Source organism: Thunnus maccoyii, chromosome 5 (genome assembly GCF_910596095.1).
Source record: "Thunnus maccoyii chromosome 5, fThuMac1.1, whole genome shotgun sequence".
Classification (NCBI taxonomy): domain Eukaryota; kingdom Metazoa; phylum Chordata; class Actinopteri; order Scombriformes; family Scombridae; genus Thunnus; species Thunnus maccoyii.
Genome location: NC_056537.1, coordinates 23,903,016 through 23,923,392, shown reverse-complemented (window position 1 = coordinate 23,923,392; position 20,377 = coordinate 23,903,016). Strand labels below are relative to the sequence as shown.

The 20,377-nt window shown below is 40.5% G+C and overlaps 1 protein-coding gene across 4 annotated transcripts in view; it reads right to left on the bottom strand.

Annotated features, from left to right (window-relative positions):
- Window positions 1-20,377, bottom strand: part of ptpn5 (protein tyrosine phosphatase non-receptor type 5) — a 36,709-nt gene that overhangs the window by 12,420 nt on the left and 3,912 nt on the right. Inside the window, exons 2-5 of one of the 4 annotated variants that reach the window (XM_042412655.1) lie at window positions 16,532-16,630; window positions 5,425-5,531; window positions 1,788-1,896; window positions 267-559 (exon numbers count right to left, since the gene is read on the bottom strand). In XM_042412655.1, coding sequence (XP_042268589.1) covers window positions 267-536 — 270 coding nt within the window. In that variant the 5' untranslated portion in view covers window positions 537-559; window positions 1,788-1,896; window positions 5,425-5,531; window positions 16,532-16,630. Of the gene's footprint in view, window positions 1-266; window positions 560-1,787; window positions 1,897-3,868; window positions 4,062-4,181; window positions 4,220-4,315; window positions 4,537-5,424; window positions 5,532-16,531; window positions 16,631-20,377 lie in introns of those variants that run through there. The other 3 variants (XM_042412657.1, XM_042412656.1, XM_042412658.1) reach the window with 3 other exon arrangements.

The following is a 20,377-nucleotide window of genomic DNA, read 5'->3' as shown; positions in this document are numbered from 1 at the left end:
TTTGACAGAATACTGTGCTCTCATGTTTAGGTGTCATTTGCATTGCTAATGTTGCAATTACACGACTGTGGATTTTTCATTCTGTTCTACATTATATGCTGAGCTGAAAAGCAAATCTTTTGCAGGAAGATCATCTCAAACTAACTCTGATTTAGAGCACACGTGAAAGTCTTGTGATCTGAGAAAAAAAAATCTACAAACATGTGAAGATTTTGTCCACATTTTATATCATCATAGTCAGCATCCACTGACATCCATTCACATACCGTGACTTGAGAGACGATGAAGAGTGCAGCCCAGCAGTGGAACTCAATCACCAGCGCATACACCTTGTGCATAAACACTTCCTCCCCTTGTGGGCTTTGGCCCCCTGTGGGTCCATCTTTGCATTCTGGCAGCCCATCTTTTTTAGGGGCTCCATCACCTATTTTGTCAGTCTTTGTGGGCTCATCCAGCCAGACGGGGTCCTCATCGGGCCTCAGGAAGATGGAGTCCTCAGTGTGGGAGCGGGTGGAGCTGCTCAGCCGGCGGGTCATTATCCCCCTGTTAAATGAGGCTCCTGTGTGTTAAAGGTATTTGACACATTAATCCTCTGTGACCACAAGGCTTCCACAGCTGGATTCTTAGATATTGTGTGTTTTCTCTGTACACTGTCTGAAAATGTAACAAAATGAGGGAGTATGTTTGAACTCCAGGACTGCTCAACAATTGTTGTCATTGTCACTGTTTAAATGAGATGAATGCAGTTAGTGTTGTATCTTCAACCCCTTATGAACATTCGTTCTCCATGGATGTGACCATGTTTGTTCTGCCTCAGTTTTTAAGAGACATATGAACGACAATTAATACACAGACGTCCTTCAGACTTTTTCAGACATTTCTGTTTACGTGGCCATTAAAATGGTTTGGCAATCACATTTTCATGCTTTTAATGTCTTTGTTGCTTTTCTAATATACGTGCACAGCAAAGACCTCAACAAAACTACATATTGATTTTCAGTTCAATGACGCGTGTTTGTCAGGTTGCGAGAGTGTGTGTCTGATTGTGTGTTTTTAAATGACAGAAAGGGTTGTATTTATTCCACAGGCCTATTCAGATGTATAGCTAAGCGGCTTGGAGTGGCTCTCATCTGCGGATCCTCTTGTCTCCCCCAGATTGGACTCTATTGTGTGAATGTGTGTGTCTGTGTGTGTGTGTTTGTGTGTGTGAGAGTGTGTGTTTGAGCGAGAGAGAGAGAGAGAGTGTGAGAGAGAGAGGCTCTATTGTGGAGAGATGAGTCAGGGGTAACGTGTTTACAGCCCTGTCCGTCGCCTTGGCAACAGAGTGGCTCTCATCCCTCTCATCCGTCCTGAGCATTATCATCTACTGACAACACACACACACACACACACACACACACACACACACACACACACACACACACACACACACACACACAGCCTCTCTGTATCAGTCACCAGTGTATTCAAAGCCCTTTTCCGCCCTGCTCTTTTGTCCTTCAACCATTAATAAAGGTGTTTTGTACATTTGGCTGATTACTGCCACGTGCTTTGTGCAGATGTGTGAATGTGGGGGCCTGTGGAAGTGGTGGTGTACTGTTTGTGCACATACCACTTTTGTCTGAATGTAGTTGCTGATGTCTAAATTTGTCACGTGTGAGTTTGGAGCAAGTTTTCATCAATGACTACCATGAAATGATTTTCCAGTTGGCTTCCTGGAATATCAAAAAAACCCCAAAAAACCCCCCCAACTTTACTGTAAACACCCAGCCAGTCACATGACTCACCTATGATAGATGGCAGGGAACTGGGGAGGGAGTCAGATCACATGATCAAGTAAAATCCTGTATCCTGTGGCAACCAGCCGTTGTCAGCCATTGTGCGGCAGAGTCATATCTGAAGGACAGAAGATAACAGCCAAACATTACAGGTAATTTAAACACAACATAAATCATGCCCCACAATATACAGTAGAGACACTTTATGATTCAAATTCAACTGGTCACGCTGAGACAGGGTTAGTAATCCAGTTTCATCTAAAAGATGGATCAGAGTAGCACTCTTGTCATCTCCCAGCTCATGAGCGGAGGATGGTGATGTAAGGTGACACAGTAAACTGTCAATATTTCTTCCCCTCTCTTTCTTTCCATGCCTTCTCTAAGAGGCAGGGATGATTCGAGCCAGACTAACCAGACAACCTCAGAAAAAACATTCAGATTGCTCCAGTCGAATCAGTATGCATGAAGTCAAGCCTTCTCTGTTCTGCTCTCCTCTGCTCTGCTCTCTCATCTCCCCCTCCTCTCCTTCTGTGCCACTGGACCCTGTTGAACGGATGGGGTGAGTTCAGCGGAATATGAGACCACACCAGTAGCAAGAGCTGTGTGTGTGTGTGTGTGCGTGTGTGTGTGTGTGTGTGTGAGAGAGAGAAAGAGAGAGAGAGAGAGAGAGAGAGAGTGCAGGTGTTGAACAGGGGGGAGCTGCTTTGAGTCCTTTTCTATCTCTCGGCTTGCTGCGAAGGTGGTTTTGAAGTGATGACGCCAGTAAGCCCGGCCCGTAGCCATGGCAACGTGCATACATACAATGTACACACACATATGAAGTATGCACACACACACACACACACACAAACACACCTATATTGTGTTGTATAAGAGAAACGGAGAAAGTTCACTGAGCTTCCGCTTTTAAACAATAAATGGACAGGTGAGTGGATGGAGGGATGAATGGGAGGAAAGCATCTCTTTTTTTGTGTGAAGGTTGTCTGAAGCAATGACGCAGTGAGGTTGGCGTTTTGGTAACTGTGGCAACCAACATACTGTAGCATGTACACACACACACACACACATTGGCAAGCACACTGCATGAGAAAATGAAAAATACAAACATACATCTGTAGTGGGAGAGCAGTGACAATATTCATGTTTGTCTAACAGTTCTGCCTCTTTTTGCTTTTATTCTTTGAGGTAAATATCTTTGTTTTTCAGTCTCTTGCTTTGGCTGCTGAGGGCTTGCTTGCTTGCTTGGTGAATTGTTTGGTACATTTAACCAGGGCCGTAGCCAGGATTTTAGAAATGCTGAAGTCATAAGTCTGAGTCCGAGTCCCCCACACCCACCCACCCACCCATCCACTGCCAGGGATTCCGGGAAATACTAAATACTATTAGAGTATTAAAAATACTGGCATCAAAATATAGACAGTAACATCATGTTAGTTTCCTAAAATCCCCAAATCGCCAGAAAAAACAAGGACATAATATGTTTCCTCAGTGGTATCTACAGCCCTGCATTCAACCCCTTAACAAACAGTTTTTCTCTTTTCTTTCCCCTTCAGTAACTTTGAGGTTTTTTTTAAATTTTTTTTTTTAATCACCTTATTTCACACTGTCTGATCTTCATTGAAGCTATATGATGTAAATGTGTGAAATAGTCAAATCCAAGATTCAATGTTTTTATATAGATGCACCATCGCATCAAAAAGAAATATTATAGATGTCTACTGCATCATTTTACACACCATTTCCCAAAAATTCTGCCTTGCTCTGGTATCTTCTTAAAATAAAGTTCTGTGGGTTCTGTAATGACTGGACTGTACCATCAGATGACTGTTTTTAGTTTACACACATTGTTCATGGAGACTATTGAGGAGCTTACAGCACATATTAAAGTTATTCAAATATCAGACAGTAATCTATAATAACAATCTGCAGTAACAGACTGAATATTGTAGTAGAGGGAGGTAACAGTCTTATAATCAACCCCCCCCCCCCCCCCCCCCCCCCCCCCCAATTAGAAATCACATTATAATTAAAACTCAGTATTCTGGGAGGAATTCATAAACAGGCCAAGTGGATTCATGGCAAAGTCAAACCTGACAGCTGATTCAGCCTCATTCCTCACTGGAGGTCTACTGTCTTTGGGTCCTTACAAACACCACCCCCTCAGTCTTCAAACAGAGTATGTGCATAGTGTTTCCATTGATCTGCGTCCATTCAAAGCACCCAACATCGAGCTGAGTCTAAACGGAGCCATACAATAAGCCCGTGGCCTCTGTCCCAGGAGAATCACAGGACCAGGGATGACTGTTTGCTGACAGTTGTGTAAAGCTCTTTCCTGCAATCAGGAACAAGGGGAATTAACATGATCTAATTTATTTTTTTTTCTTTTGGCGACAGCTGGCTCACGTTTTAATGGATATTCCTGATGATCCCAGCTTCCCCATCTGGAAAATAATGGAGGCGCAACAGCATGTGCAAATCTGCTTTATTTTTAAAAATGTTGGAACAGTTGTTTGCAAGCTCTGAAGTATAGTTGTCACCTTCCCTTCTCCATCTTTACAGTGCGGCAGCATTTCCTGTTTTCCAGGTGAATCAAAGTGCGTGAAGAGTGAGGTATCGAACGTCTTGTTGAAGTGCTCATGTGGCAGGGAGAAGGGGGTAAGAGGAAGCTGTTACTGAAAGTGATGATGGGATGGTAACGTGAGATAAAGTCACGAGGGCCAAGACCTGCCTCATCAACCTTTCTCTCTCTCTCTCTCACACACACACACACTCACACACACACAATATTGACATTAATACAAACATAAGCTCACAATGACCTTAAAATAAAATACCCAGCAAGCCTGCAGCTTCCTCCTGTATATCACAGAGACAGATTATCAATCAGCTCTATTGTTTACATACACTTCTACAATCGCTCGCAGCAGCTCCAGGGGCATTTCAAAGAGAAATCTCATTAACACACATATAAACTTACAATTCAGTCTACGCTATACTGTATGAATAATTGAAATGTGCTGCATAGCGAATTGATTTACAGGTTGCTGGAGATAAATCTGGATTCCCGGTGACAAAGGATTGTGTTACATGATTGCGCTGCATCGCAACATCAGTGCAGGAATGGCATTCTCTGGCAGTCATTCATACTAAGACAAAACACCATTCATATCACGTACTGTACATGGCTACGGTGAGCTAGAGCGACCACACAGTGCAGAGCTGGATGGATTAGTAATGAATCACCCAGGGAGGTGGACTGTTGCATCTCTCTCTGGTAACTCCCACATTGTCACATAGACATGATACAACACGGAGGAAATCAAGCTTTGCATAATAATAGATGAGAGAGAAAAACACACAGTTACAACAGCATCGAGGAACCAACCTGTTGTCTTATGATCAGTTTGTGAAGAATAATCAGAAAATAAACATACACATACAGAGGCTACATCACAGATCCCTACCTTTTTTACAGCCAGGAAAGCGCAGCAGCCATATGAACCGTAGGGGCTTTGCTGAGAAATTGGTATTCACCTCATGTCGCACAGCCACGGAGGGGGAGAGAGGGAGAGACAGAGGGAGGAGAGGAGGGCTGGAGCAGTCACTCATCCACAGCCTTAAGTCTGGTTAGGATAAGTCCTCTTACCTGACTGAGCCCGTCTTCACATTGCCATCTGCCGCTCCGCTCCCTCTGAGCCAAAGACCAGGAGCCAAACACCAAGAACCACGTCAATCCCTTTACTGCTCCTCTGTCTGGGAGAAGAAGGATTGTGTTTGCATGTAAGGAAGGAGACAGCAAGAGACGAAGAGAGGCAAGAGGAAGCGTGTGAGGTTAGGAGAGGCAGAATCTACGAATGTGGGTTTTTGTGTCTGTGTGTGAAAGAGAGAGGGAGAGAGAGAGAGAGACAGAGAGAAAGAGACAGACAGAGAGAGAGAGAGAGAGAGAGAGAGAGAGAGAGAGAGAGAGAGGGGCATAAAAGTCTGATGGGTTTTCTTTTGTTTGTATCCTGGAGGAGAGAGAGATCCACAGGCGGCAGATTCGTCTAGGTATATGCAGCAAGAGGCTATACGGTAGCCTTGGCAACAGAGCCAGAATGAGGGAGAGCAAGCGAGGGAGCTGGAGAGCAGGAGAGAGAGAGCCTGTGTGTGTGTGTGTGTGTGTGTGTGTGTGTGTATGTGTGTGTGTGTGTGTGTGTGTGTGTGTGTGTATGTATTAATCACATTGTGGGGACATGAATCTTTCACACAGTCACATAAGGGGGACTCACCTCCAAAAATTGATTCCTATAATGTAAATCATTCAACTCTAGGGTTAGAAGATAATGCTGTTTTTTTTCTAATTGTCAACAAACCCATGAAAACCAAAACCAACAAGACATTTATCCTAATAACAAGTAAAACCTGATATACGTAGCTCACTATGCTGTGCCATATAGAGCACCATTATTGTTAAAAAAAACATGTTCCTTCATCACAATGAACACAGGCACTGTAGTTTATTGTGATTTGACCCCAAATACACCATCCTGCTGCTGTAAATACTCACTGAAATGATATATTTGTGACTTCTTTTTGATTTTCCTTTTCAGAAAGAACCAATGAGAGGCACTGACAGGGTAAGGAAGTATTTAGAGGCAAACAAACTGTTGTTTTTGTTTTTGCCTTTTTATGAAATTTGTTGGCAATAAGGAAAATAAAGAATATTATCAGAGTTATCCTTTAAGGTAAGTCTCCATGAATTGATATAAGTCATTGCAATGTCCTCCTAAATGACAAAAATATGTTTGTGTGTGTGTGTAGGGGGTGGAGGTGGGGGTGGTGGTGGTGGTGGTGGGGAGGGGGGGGTCGGATCATAACACATCACTGAGCAGTGAACACCCCCCACTGTCACCTCCTCTGCTTCCAAGCTGTAGGCTCTGCCACCCACTTCACTCATCGCCATCACCCCCCCCCCCCCCCCCCCCCCTACTCATCATCGCCCAGGTCTGCGCTCTTATTCTGGTCACCATCATTTTTTTGTCATCCCCATGCTTCTCTTGCTTATCCTCTCACACTCTCCCTCTCGCTTCCTACACCCTCCCCCCACTGTTGCTCTCTCTCTCATTCCTTACAACCTCCTGTCATTTCTTGTCTCTCCCCCCTTTTGTGTGTTGTGCTCTCGCTCCCTCCTTCCTGTCCTGCCATATGGTAGCTCTCTGAACTGACCTGCAGAAAACAGCCACTGTCTCATCTACACAAACACCGGGAGCACTAACACACATACTGTACATATGATAACAACCTTAAATGTGGGCCATCTTGGGGAGGTGGAAACAAACGAACAGGTTTGCAAACATTTGCCTATTTACACATCTAGCCCATATGGAGCAACATTAGCATTCACGTAGAGTCGTGTTTCTGTCCACCTGGTAAATGTAAGTCCACTATTCACTCTCCTTTTAGCATTGTTTTGCTCTCCATCATCTCCTGAGGGAAATATCTGGCTATTTAGCAACTAAATGCTCCGCTATGTTCACCAGCTAGTCACTAATTTTGTCTGTCTGCCATTTGGGGCTGGCCAGGAGGTGAACGGAGGGTTTTCAGTCTTCTGCACCTGAAAATGGCACTATGAGAGTGGTGCGAGTGAACCAAAACAGTATATATATCATATATATTTCAAATTATATATGTATGTACATGATAAGATCAGTAAAAAAAACTCAAAGCCCCTGGCTCCATTACAAAGCTCTGTGTTGCTAAGAGGAGAAAATGGACACGGCCTCAGCACAACACACACACACAATCTGGACCTACTAAATTACAGCCAAAAAAAAACTACATCAACCAGTGGACTACAAAAACTTAAATGTCATCAATAATATTTAGCACTGAACAGACAAAGCCCAGTGTCAGTTTATCTGGGTGCCGTGACCCCAACCTGGCCATTGAGAGCGGTTGACACACAGACGAACTTGGCAACCCAGAGAAAACAGAATGCGTCAGTTCTGCCAAACGACACGCGGTGGAGACAGAGCAACACTTCCTGCTACTCTGCAGCCTGTGTAAGTTCTTCACTAAAGTAAAAAATCAAATGCCAAAGACTTGACACACTCTGAGACCTAAAGCAGATTCAGTATTTACTAGGGGAGACACTGAAAAAGTACTCACACACTGGAATCAGTGCCGGCACTGGACAGAGCCAGGTTAGTTGTTTCCAGGCTGCTGGTGGCAGCTTTATATTCACCGGACAGGCATTAGTGTGGTATCAATATTCTCATCTAACTACTGGTAAGGAAGGGAATAAACACATTTCCCAAAATGTTGAACTATTCCTCCATTTTTTTACTCACAAAAACTGGGTTGTTGGGTCAAAATGATGCTAATTAAAGCTTAAAGGAGCTCTGATTCCAGTGTGTGAGTATTTTCTACTTTCAGTGATTTATTGTTATCCAGCACCTAAGTTTTTGTGAATGTGCAAACAACTATTCTATCCTATTGAAAAAAATGATATTGCAATGGAGACAGCAAAACAGCCATAACTGTCATAAGCTCTTTAAAAGTCTATTTTTTATTTTTCTTATTCATACCATTACAGCCAATCGCTAAACTACATCTGGTCTTATGAAACACACTCGCTCTCTCTTTGTTTCCCTCTCCTCTTTCCTCAATATTTATGACCCACTTCAGAGTCCTCTCCTCTCCGTCCATATATCTGTCCCACACATCGTCGCCTTCCCCCCGGTGCAATCAACTAAATGAACTCCTCTGTCCTTCCTTATCTTCTCCTCCTCGTCCCTTTTTAAAATGACCTCACCTGTACACACACACACACACACTCACTGCACGCACACACACTTTTTACCCCCTTCACCTACAAGGTCACTGTCACACAAAGTAAACGGTGAGCGTGGAAGCATCGTCTAACCTAATTAATGATACAGGAAAAGAGGTTGATATCCCGTGGCCTTGAGCTGTCTGGCTCTACACAGAAACATCAAGCTGTTACACGACTTCCTCATTTTCTCTCACGGTGATACACATTGACGCCACATTTTTCCAAAGCCATTTTTAATATCGTGTTTGAATTGAAAGGCAAATGAATAGCAGTAAGAATAGTTACTTCCTGGAAAATGAGAGTGAGAAGGCAGAAGCTATAAAGAAGATACTGAATATAACATTATCAACACTATCAACACGGTCATTTGTCAAAATATAAAAACAACCCAATAAAAATCTCAGTGTATGTTGAAGAGATGTTGGAGAAGCAGCGTTCCTCGGGTTACAAAGGGAGGCATCTAGTGGTCCCATGGCTCACTGCTGGTCTCTTTATGAATGACTAGTAGCCAGCTGAGTCTTGTCTAATTAATACATGCCTCTGGAGAGCATCAGTGATATTTACTGTGTTGAGTTTTATGTAACAAGCTAATTGGCCTACAAACTTTCCTGTCTGTTCCCAGACCGATGCCAATCTCAGATTTGACTGTGACTCATCATATCACATCCAGATGAAGACAGTGGCTTCCAGCCTGCCTATCTGGAGCCAGAAAACACAGTCTAACACCGACAGACAAGCTAATCTCGCCACACATTTGCATCGGAGGGAATCAGGGAGCTGTAAAGTGTTCAATTGATGACCGCAGGCTGCTGCAGTCAACTTGTTTCCTGTTGACTCACTGTGATATTACAAGACGTTAGATCTGTGGGGAAAAAGTGTTTGCTGGAGTGCCAAATGAAATATAGGGAGAAATATTCAAGTATAGGTTCAAGCACAACCCAAATCAGATATTGAATGTAAAAAAAAGCCATTAATTGTCACTGATATAGTCCTGACACTATACAGTACTTTACAGAATGCACTGTGTATTTACCAATTAAAGAAACAAATTAGGAACTTAGGCAAAAAAAAAAAGATGTTATTGGTCATTTGTAACATTATGGGAAATATTGCATCCAGTATTTCATGTGGACTAAAAGTCAGGATACTTACACATTGCCTTTAAAGTCTTTTATCTTTATCTGTCTTTTGTGAGTCCCCAACTTAATGGCGATGCAATATTAAATTGCTAGAGTACCACTTTAATGAAAATCTGAAAAATAGTTCTTGAATAAATGATGCAGTCCCAGTAGCAGCTACTGGTTTGGCAGGATGACACCACACTTTACTTAAGGGGGACACAAAATTGTGAGTAATGTGTACATAATAAAGAAGTAATGATCAGTTGCTAGTTGAAGGTTCAAGCGTTCAGTAAGAAGATTCACACATATCTCTGAAGTAATCATTAGACATTTAAACAGTGTTTAGACATCTGCTGTTACTGTATCATCATCTATTACTGTGTATTGATTCAGAGTTATTCAGTAACTGTGTGACTTGTCTGCTAGATTCATTCATTTGCATTTAGTTCGCGATTTGCTCCTCACTTATTTCTGTGGTTAACTACTGCAAACTTTGTGCACATTATGGTAAAATAATGAGATCATTCTCAGGCCTTGACTTGACAGTAAATAGTCACAACACCTCCCCCAGTTCCTGTGCAGTTATATAAAATATGGTAAATGGACTGTACTTGTATAGTGCCTTTCTAATTTTCCGACCACTCAAAGTGCTTTTTTTACACTACGAATCACATTCACCCATTCACACACATTAATACGGCTACCATGCAAGGTCCCAACCTGCCCATCAGAGGAAGCTAACCTACTATTCACACACATTCATACACTGATGGCACAGCCATCAGGAGGAATTTGGGGTTAAGTGTCTTGCCCAAGGACACATCGGCATGTGGACTGGAGGAGCCGGGAATCGAACCACCGATCTTCCGATTAGTGGATGACCCGCTCTACCTCCTGAGCCACAGCCGCCCCAAAAAATACTTTGACATGTCTCTGTTGCCTGAGGACCAGAGATGTGAACTAGACTTTGGTGGGTATAACTTAACCTACTGTACATCTGTATATCATATAAGGAGCATCATGCAAAGTCTAATTACACGCTTGATAAGATGAAAAAACAACATAAACCATCTAGAGACCAGCATACTGTTGCGTCATGTACAGTAAAACTAGAAGAAAGAGTGAGTGGTATGGTATGTGATGACATGAGAGGGTTAATAATGTGATTATGTGATACTGGAAATGAAGAGTTTTTGTGTTTATGTGTGAATGAGTGAATGTGAGTTGCGTGCGCTTGCTAGGCCGACAGTATGTATTTGCAGGATTTTTTTATGCATCCTATTGTAGCGACTACATGCTAGTTTGTGTTTTCTTTGACAGAAAAAGAAGAGCGACAGTCTGTCTGAGACTAATCTGGTTCAGCAGAAAATACTGAGAAATCAGATGTCTTTAATAGAGTTTTTAATGGCGTGTGCAGAGATAATGTTTTTACAGTGCATCTCCGCCCTCACTGCAGGGCTTTGTCACACAAACTGTGCATACCCCACCTCTGCTAGTAACCTCTTTTTGACGTTGTATGATTACACCGAGAGACAAAACTTCAGATTGGACCGTTTCAAACACTAGATTAGGACTCCCTGTTTACTCCAATGTTCAAATCTAAACAACAAACTCCGACAGCGAAGATGTAAACAAACATGTTCATGGGTCATAGCAGCAATTATGACCATTTGCTCAACATAAACAAACAAATGAGACAGAGAGTTATGCAGATGGAGAGATGGGAATGTCCTGCTCTGATAGTGGCTGGCTAGTGACAGTATTGCACAAGCATAATTAGAAACTCTGTTTTCCCCAAATCTAAACACAAGTTTAAAGAGAAATATCCCTTGTACAATCTTTATTGTAACAGTTTACAGTCAAACACAGGGCCTGTGATCCGTGCTTAATGTGTAATGTGCAAAGCCTCCGTGGTTCTGTGAAATGGAGAGATAGAGGAAGGGTGTTTAAACTGTGAGAGCAAGAAAGAGGCAGAAAGCGAGTAGCAAGGGGAAGTACAGTAGTATCAGCAAGAGTGGGGTCACTGGCAGGACAGCCATAACGTGGACAGTACTGTAGATGACATGATTAGCTGTGTTAATGTCTGTGCTGTAGTGTTTATGTGTTGTAAAATAGGTCTGAATTTCCCATTTTGATAGCCTGTAGCCAGAGGGCAAAACAGAAATAAGGCCTTACAGTAAATCCCTTGTATTTTAACAAAAACCTTCTACATGCAGAAATTGAATGGAAGCTCCATCACTAATCTCCATAAAACTAACCGCACGGATCCTGTCCGACCAGGTCGTGACCTCCTGATTAAAATACAACCAAAGTGCAGCTCCCTCCTATCAGATTTGCCAGGTTTGCATTTTCCCTGTGCAGATGAAAGCTATGTATATGCAGTAGCAGGTTTCGTTTTTGAGCTAGTTGTGCCATGGTCACCAACAAAATAAACTAGAAAAATAACGTTGCCATTCAAATTAATATATATACACTATACACTTAAATATCTTGCAACCTGAGGACAGAGTTAGTTGAATTTATCTAGAAATATTCAAAACCTTTAAGAAGAGAGAAACTCTACAAGAGAAGACTAAGTAGATGGAGGGAAAAAAAGACCTACATTCTGTTGTATTTGGGTGCATATACCATGACGAGTTTATAAAGTGGAGAAGAAGAGAGAAGAAAGAAGGAAAAAAGTAAATGGGCAGCAGGTTTGGGGGGAATAATAGAGTGCAAAATTCTGATTTATACACAACATACACATGCAATATATTGTAGTGTTTAGTGTGTGTGCTGCTGGGTTTGTGTAATATGTGTGTGTGTATATATATATATATTATAGGTACAGTGGTGCTTCAAGCTGCAGTTCCCTTCAATGGCCACTAGATGCTGGTTCCTAAAACAGTGTTGAAGTCAGCAGAAAAATCATCCAAATGCTCTTCTGAACACTTTTTTTCCACAAGAATTTTTCATCTCATTGTTTCTTTCACTTATTTTAATGTGTGTCCTGGTGGTAATTTTGTGAATCATTGTTCCACCAAGGAAATACTTAATAAAGTTCTGAGTTGAAGATGGTGTTGGAGGTATCTCTTCCTTTCACACTAAAAATCAGACAGTCAAATATCACAGCACAGCAAAATCTTAATGAGTAATGACAATCCAGCATGTACTGTAGCATAATGTATATATATGAAGAGTGAGAAAACACTGTACATAGCAGGAGTATTTCCTTGGGAGTTGCCTTATAATTAAAGAAGAAAAAAATCTTAATACACAGATCTTCAAACGCTGAGTCACGCTTTTTTTCCTCTTTTTTTTTTTTTTTTTTAAATGTCATGACACTTCAAAGGCGATGGTCATTATCATTTCACAGATAACTGAGGAAAAGGTGGAGTTCACTTGGATTGGCACACTTAAACATCCTCCCAGTTAACTGCGAACAGAAGTCAAGAAATCTCATTTGTGTATCTGACGTCAGACATTGTGTTACCACATTTAGACATGAGATGGTTAACACTAAGAGCGAAACTTCGCCCTAAGATTGAGCTTCATATTTATTTTGATGCGGACTTGTCCTCAAATAACCTATACACACCATCTTCAACTGGAACACATCTTTATCTCTCATAAAAAACTCCAGTATGAGTTTGTGGCTGACAGCCAACACATGTAACCATTTTGGCTTAATTAGGAAATTCCTCCATTGTCTTCTTTATTTGGTCTGGAACTTGAAATGTTTTAGTTTCTTTCCTGCTTATAACTTCTTTGAAGGAGAGCAAACATTCAAAGGATCACCTTTTCAGACTGATGTTTGAACTTGAACCGGGTCACTGTGTGACTCATTGTGCTATTCTTTGAAGCTTTTCCCAGCTACTCTGATAAAATATGTAACCACAATATACAATCAATCATCATATAGATACAGTCTAATGTAATCAGACCCATTTTCTTTTTCTCCTTCTTTTCCTGGTTTAGTCTTTGACTTTTGAAATACAGAAGTGAACATGACAAAAATGAAAAATGCCACAGTGCACACAAACCTATAACTACTAAGACTACGGGTTAAGATGCAATCAGATGACCTTTGTTTCATGTTATAACCTATCTATTCCTCTGTTTCCTGTCTCTCTCAACTTTTGAATAATGGCGAACAATTTCAGGGCAATTTTTAAAGTCATCCATGTGCTTGACTTATGTGGAAAAAAATATGAAAAAAAAGGTCAACAGGTAGTGAGTCCATTCAGACAAATTAACAGCATTCATTAACAGACGCTGTCACCGAACATGACTAACTGTGACCTTCATAATTCACCTGAATACACAATTCCCATAAACTGGACCTTGTCTCTTTGTAGAATTATAATTGGTCTGATTTCCATTAGCTACCGAATGTCTTGTTTAGAATATGTCAACATTGTTTGCACTTACCTGTATTGGTGGACATTCATTTGTATTAGTTTTGCATTATGTGAATGAAATACAATGTCTGTTTTATCTGTGTTTGCACTTCACGTTATGGGCTGTGAGCGAGTAAAAGTGAAATAAAATAAATGTGACAAACTTGTACACCTATTCCAAGTACACAGCGGTCATGCAAACTTCATAGCTTGATAGCTGTTTTAACTGACTGAACATCAAAGGAATAGTTTGACATTTTGGGAAATGTGCTTATTTGCATTCTTGCTGAAAGTTAAATAAGAAGATTGTCTGTCCGGTAAATATGAAACTGCAGCCTTAAACTGGTTAGCTTAGCTTAGCATAAACACTGGAAACAGGGGGAAACAGGGGGAAACAGCGTGGCTCTATTCAAAGGTAACAAAACCAGTAATTAACCCGTTATATCTTGTTTGAAGTGGCCACCATAAGGTTGCCAGGCAAGCAGGGGAGATCCCAGGAAGTCGCTGCACCCACTGTTGTTTACCTCTGTTTTGTCTCTTGTTGTTTACTCTCCTTGTGTTTCAATTCAGTGTAACAAATAATCAAAGTGTAAATTCATTCTGGTTCTGCTTTATTTAAATGTCTCTTATTTCATTGTGTGGAAAATTAGTAGTTATGCTCAGTAGGCTTTCTCTAAAAGTGACAAGATAAAGATGATACCAAAGATGTACCAAACCACACTAGTATCATAGCCTTCAAGCTGTGATCTATTCATAGCAGGAAGTTACTGGTTAAACCATTGTCATCACTGTTCACACCTTGTATAGGCCTAAATATACAGAGTTTTTGATTCCTGATTCATATTTATGCAAGAGATGGACTAAATTATGTATAAATGATTCGATAATGACAATTCATGCATGAAAAGCATTCATTCATGAAGGTAATGCTTCATAAATTATTGGGAATGTACATGAATTAACATAATCTCATGCAACTATAAAATCTAAATACAACAGTAAATATTATGATTATCATGAAGATGAGGACAAAAAAATACAAGAGGGAGAAAGAGAGCAAGAGAAGAGAGGGGGGGGAGGAGATTAAAATGCCACAAGGATAAGATCCTGATAGGGCAATTACAAGTAATGTTCTCCATTATTTGAGAAGGGGTCCTCAACCTTTTTGTGGGGACTGGCAAGCTAGCTAAGAGCGGGTCTTATAACCAGACTGAAGCTAGTTTGACAAACAAACAAATGCATTCAGTGAAGATAATCTGTCAAAATAAAAAAAATAATATCTATATAGTTAATTTATTTAATCCTATAGTTCAAAAGCAAGCCTTGGTTAGCTTACTGTTATAGTATGTTAAAATGATGTTGTAATACACATGTATTGATGAACATGTCAAAACCATGGACAGCATTAAGAAGGGGGGGAAAGAGACAAAGAGGCAGAAGGTGTGCGTGTGTCAGCAAGTGAGAAACGGGCAGCGTGCATATATGGACAGAAGGTGAGAAAAAACTCCATGTAAAATTAAGTGCACCACTTACTCAGTAATTCAAGTATATTCACAAGTAATCCGTTCTAGTGTGTAAGATCAATATCAGCAACAGACAGAGGATGTGTCTTTTTTCAGTTTCTTTTAGTCTACATTTTTTGAGGCTGACAGGCAGAGAAATGCTTCATGGAAGTATGTGGTCAGGAAGGGCAGAAAGGTTTGAAGCAGGGATGACGCATTTAAGTTAATCATGTCCAGTCATCTAATTTCGCTACTGCATAAAATACTACAAACCAAAAGTGGTGCTGCTACTGAATGAGTAGCACTATATATACCGTATGAGCACACTGTAACTTCAGTTCACTCAGACTGGGATGTTGGTGTCTCATAGGTTTAAATGGTGTGTGCATATTTATTTATTCATGCAGATAACATGACATTTCTTCCCTCAGCCCGCACACTATCAGCATCATCTCACACATGAAATTACTTGACTCTTGATCTCTTGAAAGAGTCGGTGGGGCGACAAACAGAAAAAAAATATATATACTTTATATGGCAGCAAAAGCACAAATGGAAAGAACAGGCCTGCAGAAAAAAACAGACATGCTGCGACAATCCCCAGAGGATTACATAACATTTCCTTGGGAATGGTGGGTCATAGTGACCAGTTCATATCAGCTCTATCTCTATTAGCAATCATCAGCAGGCCTCTTGTAACAGCCATTATAAAACAGTCTGTCACAAAGCAGTGGCAGCTTCGGCATCCAGTCTACTGTTTAAAGGTCAAAAAAAACACCCGCTCAGCGCAGCACATTTTTAGCAACACAGTGCAAGTCAAGAGGTGTTAATGTTACATGCAACCCAGCAGAGCAGTTCACAGTTATAAGAATATTCACTTTTACCGACACTTTAAGCGATACTCCACCCATTTGTCTTTTGAGTAACAAGCACTCACCCATTGCAGGCTTGAACAGTGGCTGTAAAACGTGTATAGCTTGCATGTTGTATCCCTGCTCAAATTCTCAAAGTCTGTTGCAATGGTGACCCAGTTTCACTGAGAAAAAAGAAAAAAAGTATCAAAACATGCTTAAAAACGTCTCAAAATACTATGACAGAGAACCCAACTCTCCAATGTACATCCATATTGTACAGTTTTTACAATGTAGGCCTACCATATTCCATTTTTTAATTCACTTCTCTCTGTCATCATGCTTCATCTATCAAACTTCAATGCAGCAATGTTCAATGATAGAAAATGCAGCGTTACACAAGGTACTTTAAATTGTTAGTTACATATCTCTCTAGTCTGGTTACAAACCTCATTACATGTCAGCTGTCTTTCAACCATTCAAATAGAGTTGGTTGCGCTAATTGATGCCTGTTGGAAGAACAACATCATCTCACTGTGACAAAGCCAGAATTGCCACAAAAATGGCAACAAGCACGGATGAAACCAACACAGCTGTACAGAAGTTGTGATTCAACTTATACAAATAGCTCTTAAATCTGCAGATCTGTTACCGTATTGTTACTGACTGGTTAGGACAAGATAAACATGATGTCCAACTAAATAATGAAGCAAGCCAAGAATTCAAACAATATTTAAAATGCTTCAGGAACGCTCACGTGAAGTTTTATTGTGTTGAGATTAACAATTCGCCTCCAAGGTTTGTTCCAAGTGTTATGTGTTCAAGTAATAATCATGTTTTCACCATGTTAATTGCAGCAGCCATGGTTCTACAGTGATGAATTAACAACCCTCTCATACTGAAGACTCTTGATGAAGTGGAGGCTGTAGTGCATGGGCGTAGATCTGGCTGGGCTAAAGGTGCAAAGCGGCCCCTGAACTGACAGCTCACAAAACTCAGATCAAACTGTCAAACTAGGCAGTGCTGATCAAATATGGATCAAATTACTGCTTTGCCTATTTCTTGCCTCAAATGTTTTCAGAAATCTATTTTAATGTACTGTTTAGCTGTAATATGAGAAACTTTGTGACCGCCTTTGTGGCCGCCATGTTGGAAACCGACGTGGGAGGACGTGGAGGGACTCACATGCACAAACATGCAGGCACAGCCGGACTGGCTATCAAAACAAAGAACAGAGAAGCTTGGATTACAACACACATAGAGGGAGTGTGACTTCATTTCCCAGGATGCCATTACTTCACTATATCTTTACATAGCAAATTGTTGTTTGCTGACATTTAGTGGGGCAGAATGTCGTATATTGCACCTTTAAGGAGTTACTGAATTGTGCCTACCAATAGTTTTTGTGAGTGACAGAACAGGATATAGGGGGATACTTGACCAGATGATCTGGCAACCAGCTTGTGGTTATGACATGGGAAGTCGTGTACACAACATGCTTGGCATTCAAGTGGTGAGAACTTCTCGCTGTTCTCGTCATTCTTCGCTTCTTTCTGAGAAATGTTGACTTACTTTGCATTTTAACGCCATGCGGAGGAACAAGAAATGAGATGACAAGGGTGATGAATTTTTATATAATTTAACCGTCACTCATAATGTCAAAGGAAAAAGATGAGGCTGTTGGGAATAACAACATTTCCCGCAGACATATTATAAATATAGAAAAACTCTATATGACTAAAATTACAATGTATTAACTTAACATCCACCAAAAAATTTACTTCCATGGCCTCTGCCATTTCTGAAAATGTCATACATCACAACTGGTGAAGTCAGAGCTTTCATTTCCACTTCCGAAGTTGTGAATCCCACAAGAGGGGGGCATTCATATGGACTCTTCTCATGAACATGGTAAATATGACACCATTTGAAGGCACCAATAATTTGCTATCTATACTCAGCACAGTGGAGGTAAAAGCCTGCACCTGTGTAAGACAAATGAACTGCGGTCAATTTGAAGTTGTAGCCAAAGATGTCCACTAAAAAGTGAAAAAGGGAGGTCATCAGGTCCTTTTTTAAGAAGATCCAAAGTGTAAGTAAAAAGTTAAGCTCAAAAGAATATTCTGTAATCAAATCTTTAAAAAAAATACAACATACAACATAAAATTTGGTTTTCATACAAAGTGCAAAACATTAGAATAAATATGCAATAACAGTGACAATCACCATTTTGCCTTCTTTGAATGTAAGACTTATTTTAATGTTAAGTCAGACTTCTGAATACATCATCATCGTCATCATCATCATCAATACAGTTTATTTAATAAAGAAATATTTTCAGTAAAAATTCTTACCCAACAGTATTTTAAATATGCGATTCTGTGTAGGATGCACATTTTTCCTTGTTGCTATTCTGTATAATGAACATTTCATATTCTGTTTTAAATATAATTACTTTTTGTTGACAGCATAACTTAAAACCACTTAATTTTAAAATGGAAAAACAACTAACAATTTATTCAACAATGAAATAATACAATTTAATAATGCTCTGATAGACCTGATGCATGATACATTACATATTGTGATTCAGTTGTTTTCATTTTGCATGAGATTTTGAGTTTTGTGTACGGTTTTGTACGGTAAAGTTGTTTCCTCTTGTGTTTTGTGTTGAAGCTTTTGCACATTAAAACTCTGTTGTGAAAACTGAGCCAAAGCAATAGTAAAATACTGTAAATTATCAATTATTTCATGCATTTGCAGATACAAAACAAATATTTATTGTTTTGCATCATGTCTGTCAGAATGTGAAGGTCAGATTGATCTGAAGGCATGGGAGAATCAGGTCAGCTGCAGTGGTATGGACATTTTGGGACATGAGCTGAACCAGACTGATCCAAAAGACATAGACGTACAGAGACTTTAAAATAAGATCTTGATGTTTCAGATAAATTGGTACAGGCAATATTTTTGGCTTCATTACAGCCCAGACTTGAAAAAAGTACTTTGCTTTTAGCGTTAAAGCTTATGCTATCAAGATTCGTACACTTGAAAATAAAATCAGACCCTGCTTTTTCCTCAAATGGCTTTAACAACTGGAAAAATGCTCTCCCTATCAATGCTGAAGAGGGAAGGCCAATAGATACACAGCTATCAAGTGCCTTGGCAAAAACAAGAAAAGGCAAGGCATTGTCTTGAAGAAATTGTGGCTGCTGTAGGATCTTGCCCGGCAGTGTGTTGCTTTTCGGGGACATGATGCCAGTGAGGGAATATATTCCACCTCATAAAGTTACTAGCAAATGATGATCCAACTCTTGGTTCTTCTGTTGTCAGGACTATGTCAGCCCTCAGTGCCAAAATGAGTATTTAAACCTGTTGGGCAATACAATTGTCAGAGGCATAGCAGCAAGCAGGTCTCAGCCAGTTTGCCAATATTCAATATTAACTGATGGCAATTGTCTTAGGTACATAGACAACAACCTTGTTTCCCAAGAAGTCTTTATTGGCTTGTATGAGGCACCTGGAACAACTGGGGCAGAAATTGCAGAAATATCGACATCCTTTTAAGCTTTAACCTTCCCATATCTGGATTGCATGGTCAACAGGCAATGTTGAAGAGAAAGCAGCCATTGGTTCTTTATGTGCACTGTGGTGCCCACTCTGTAAACCTCATCACACAACATGCTTGCAATGCATCTCCTTTGATTTGTGACTCTTTACAGTGGTTACATGAGCTGGGAACTCTACGTAACCAGTCAGGAAAATTCAAGGCAGTATTTGATGGACAGGCAACATCAGGACAAAACAAAACCAGAACACTGAAACCTCTGTGTCCAACCAGGTGGACAGTTATGGAAGACTGATACTGCTGTTCTAGGTCAGTAGGAGAGTATGTTGTTGAGTTTGGAGGAGATGGCCTATTGTAGTTCAGA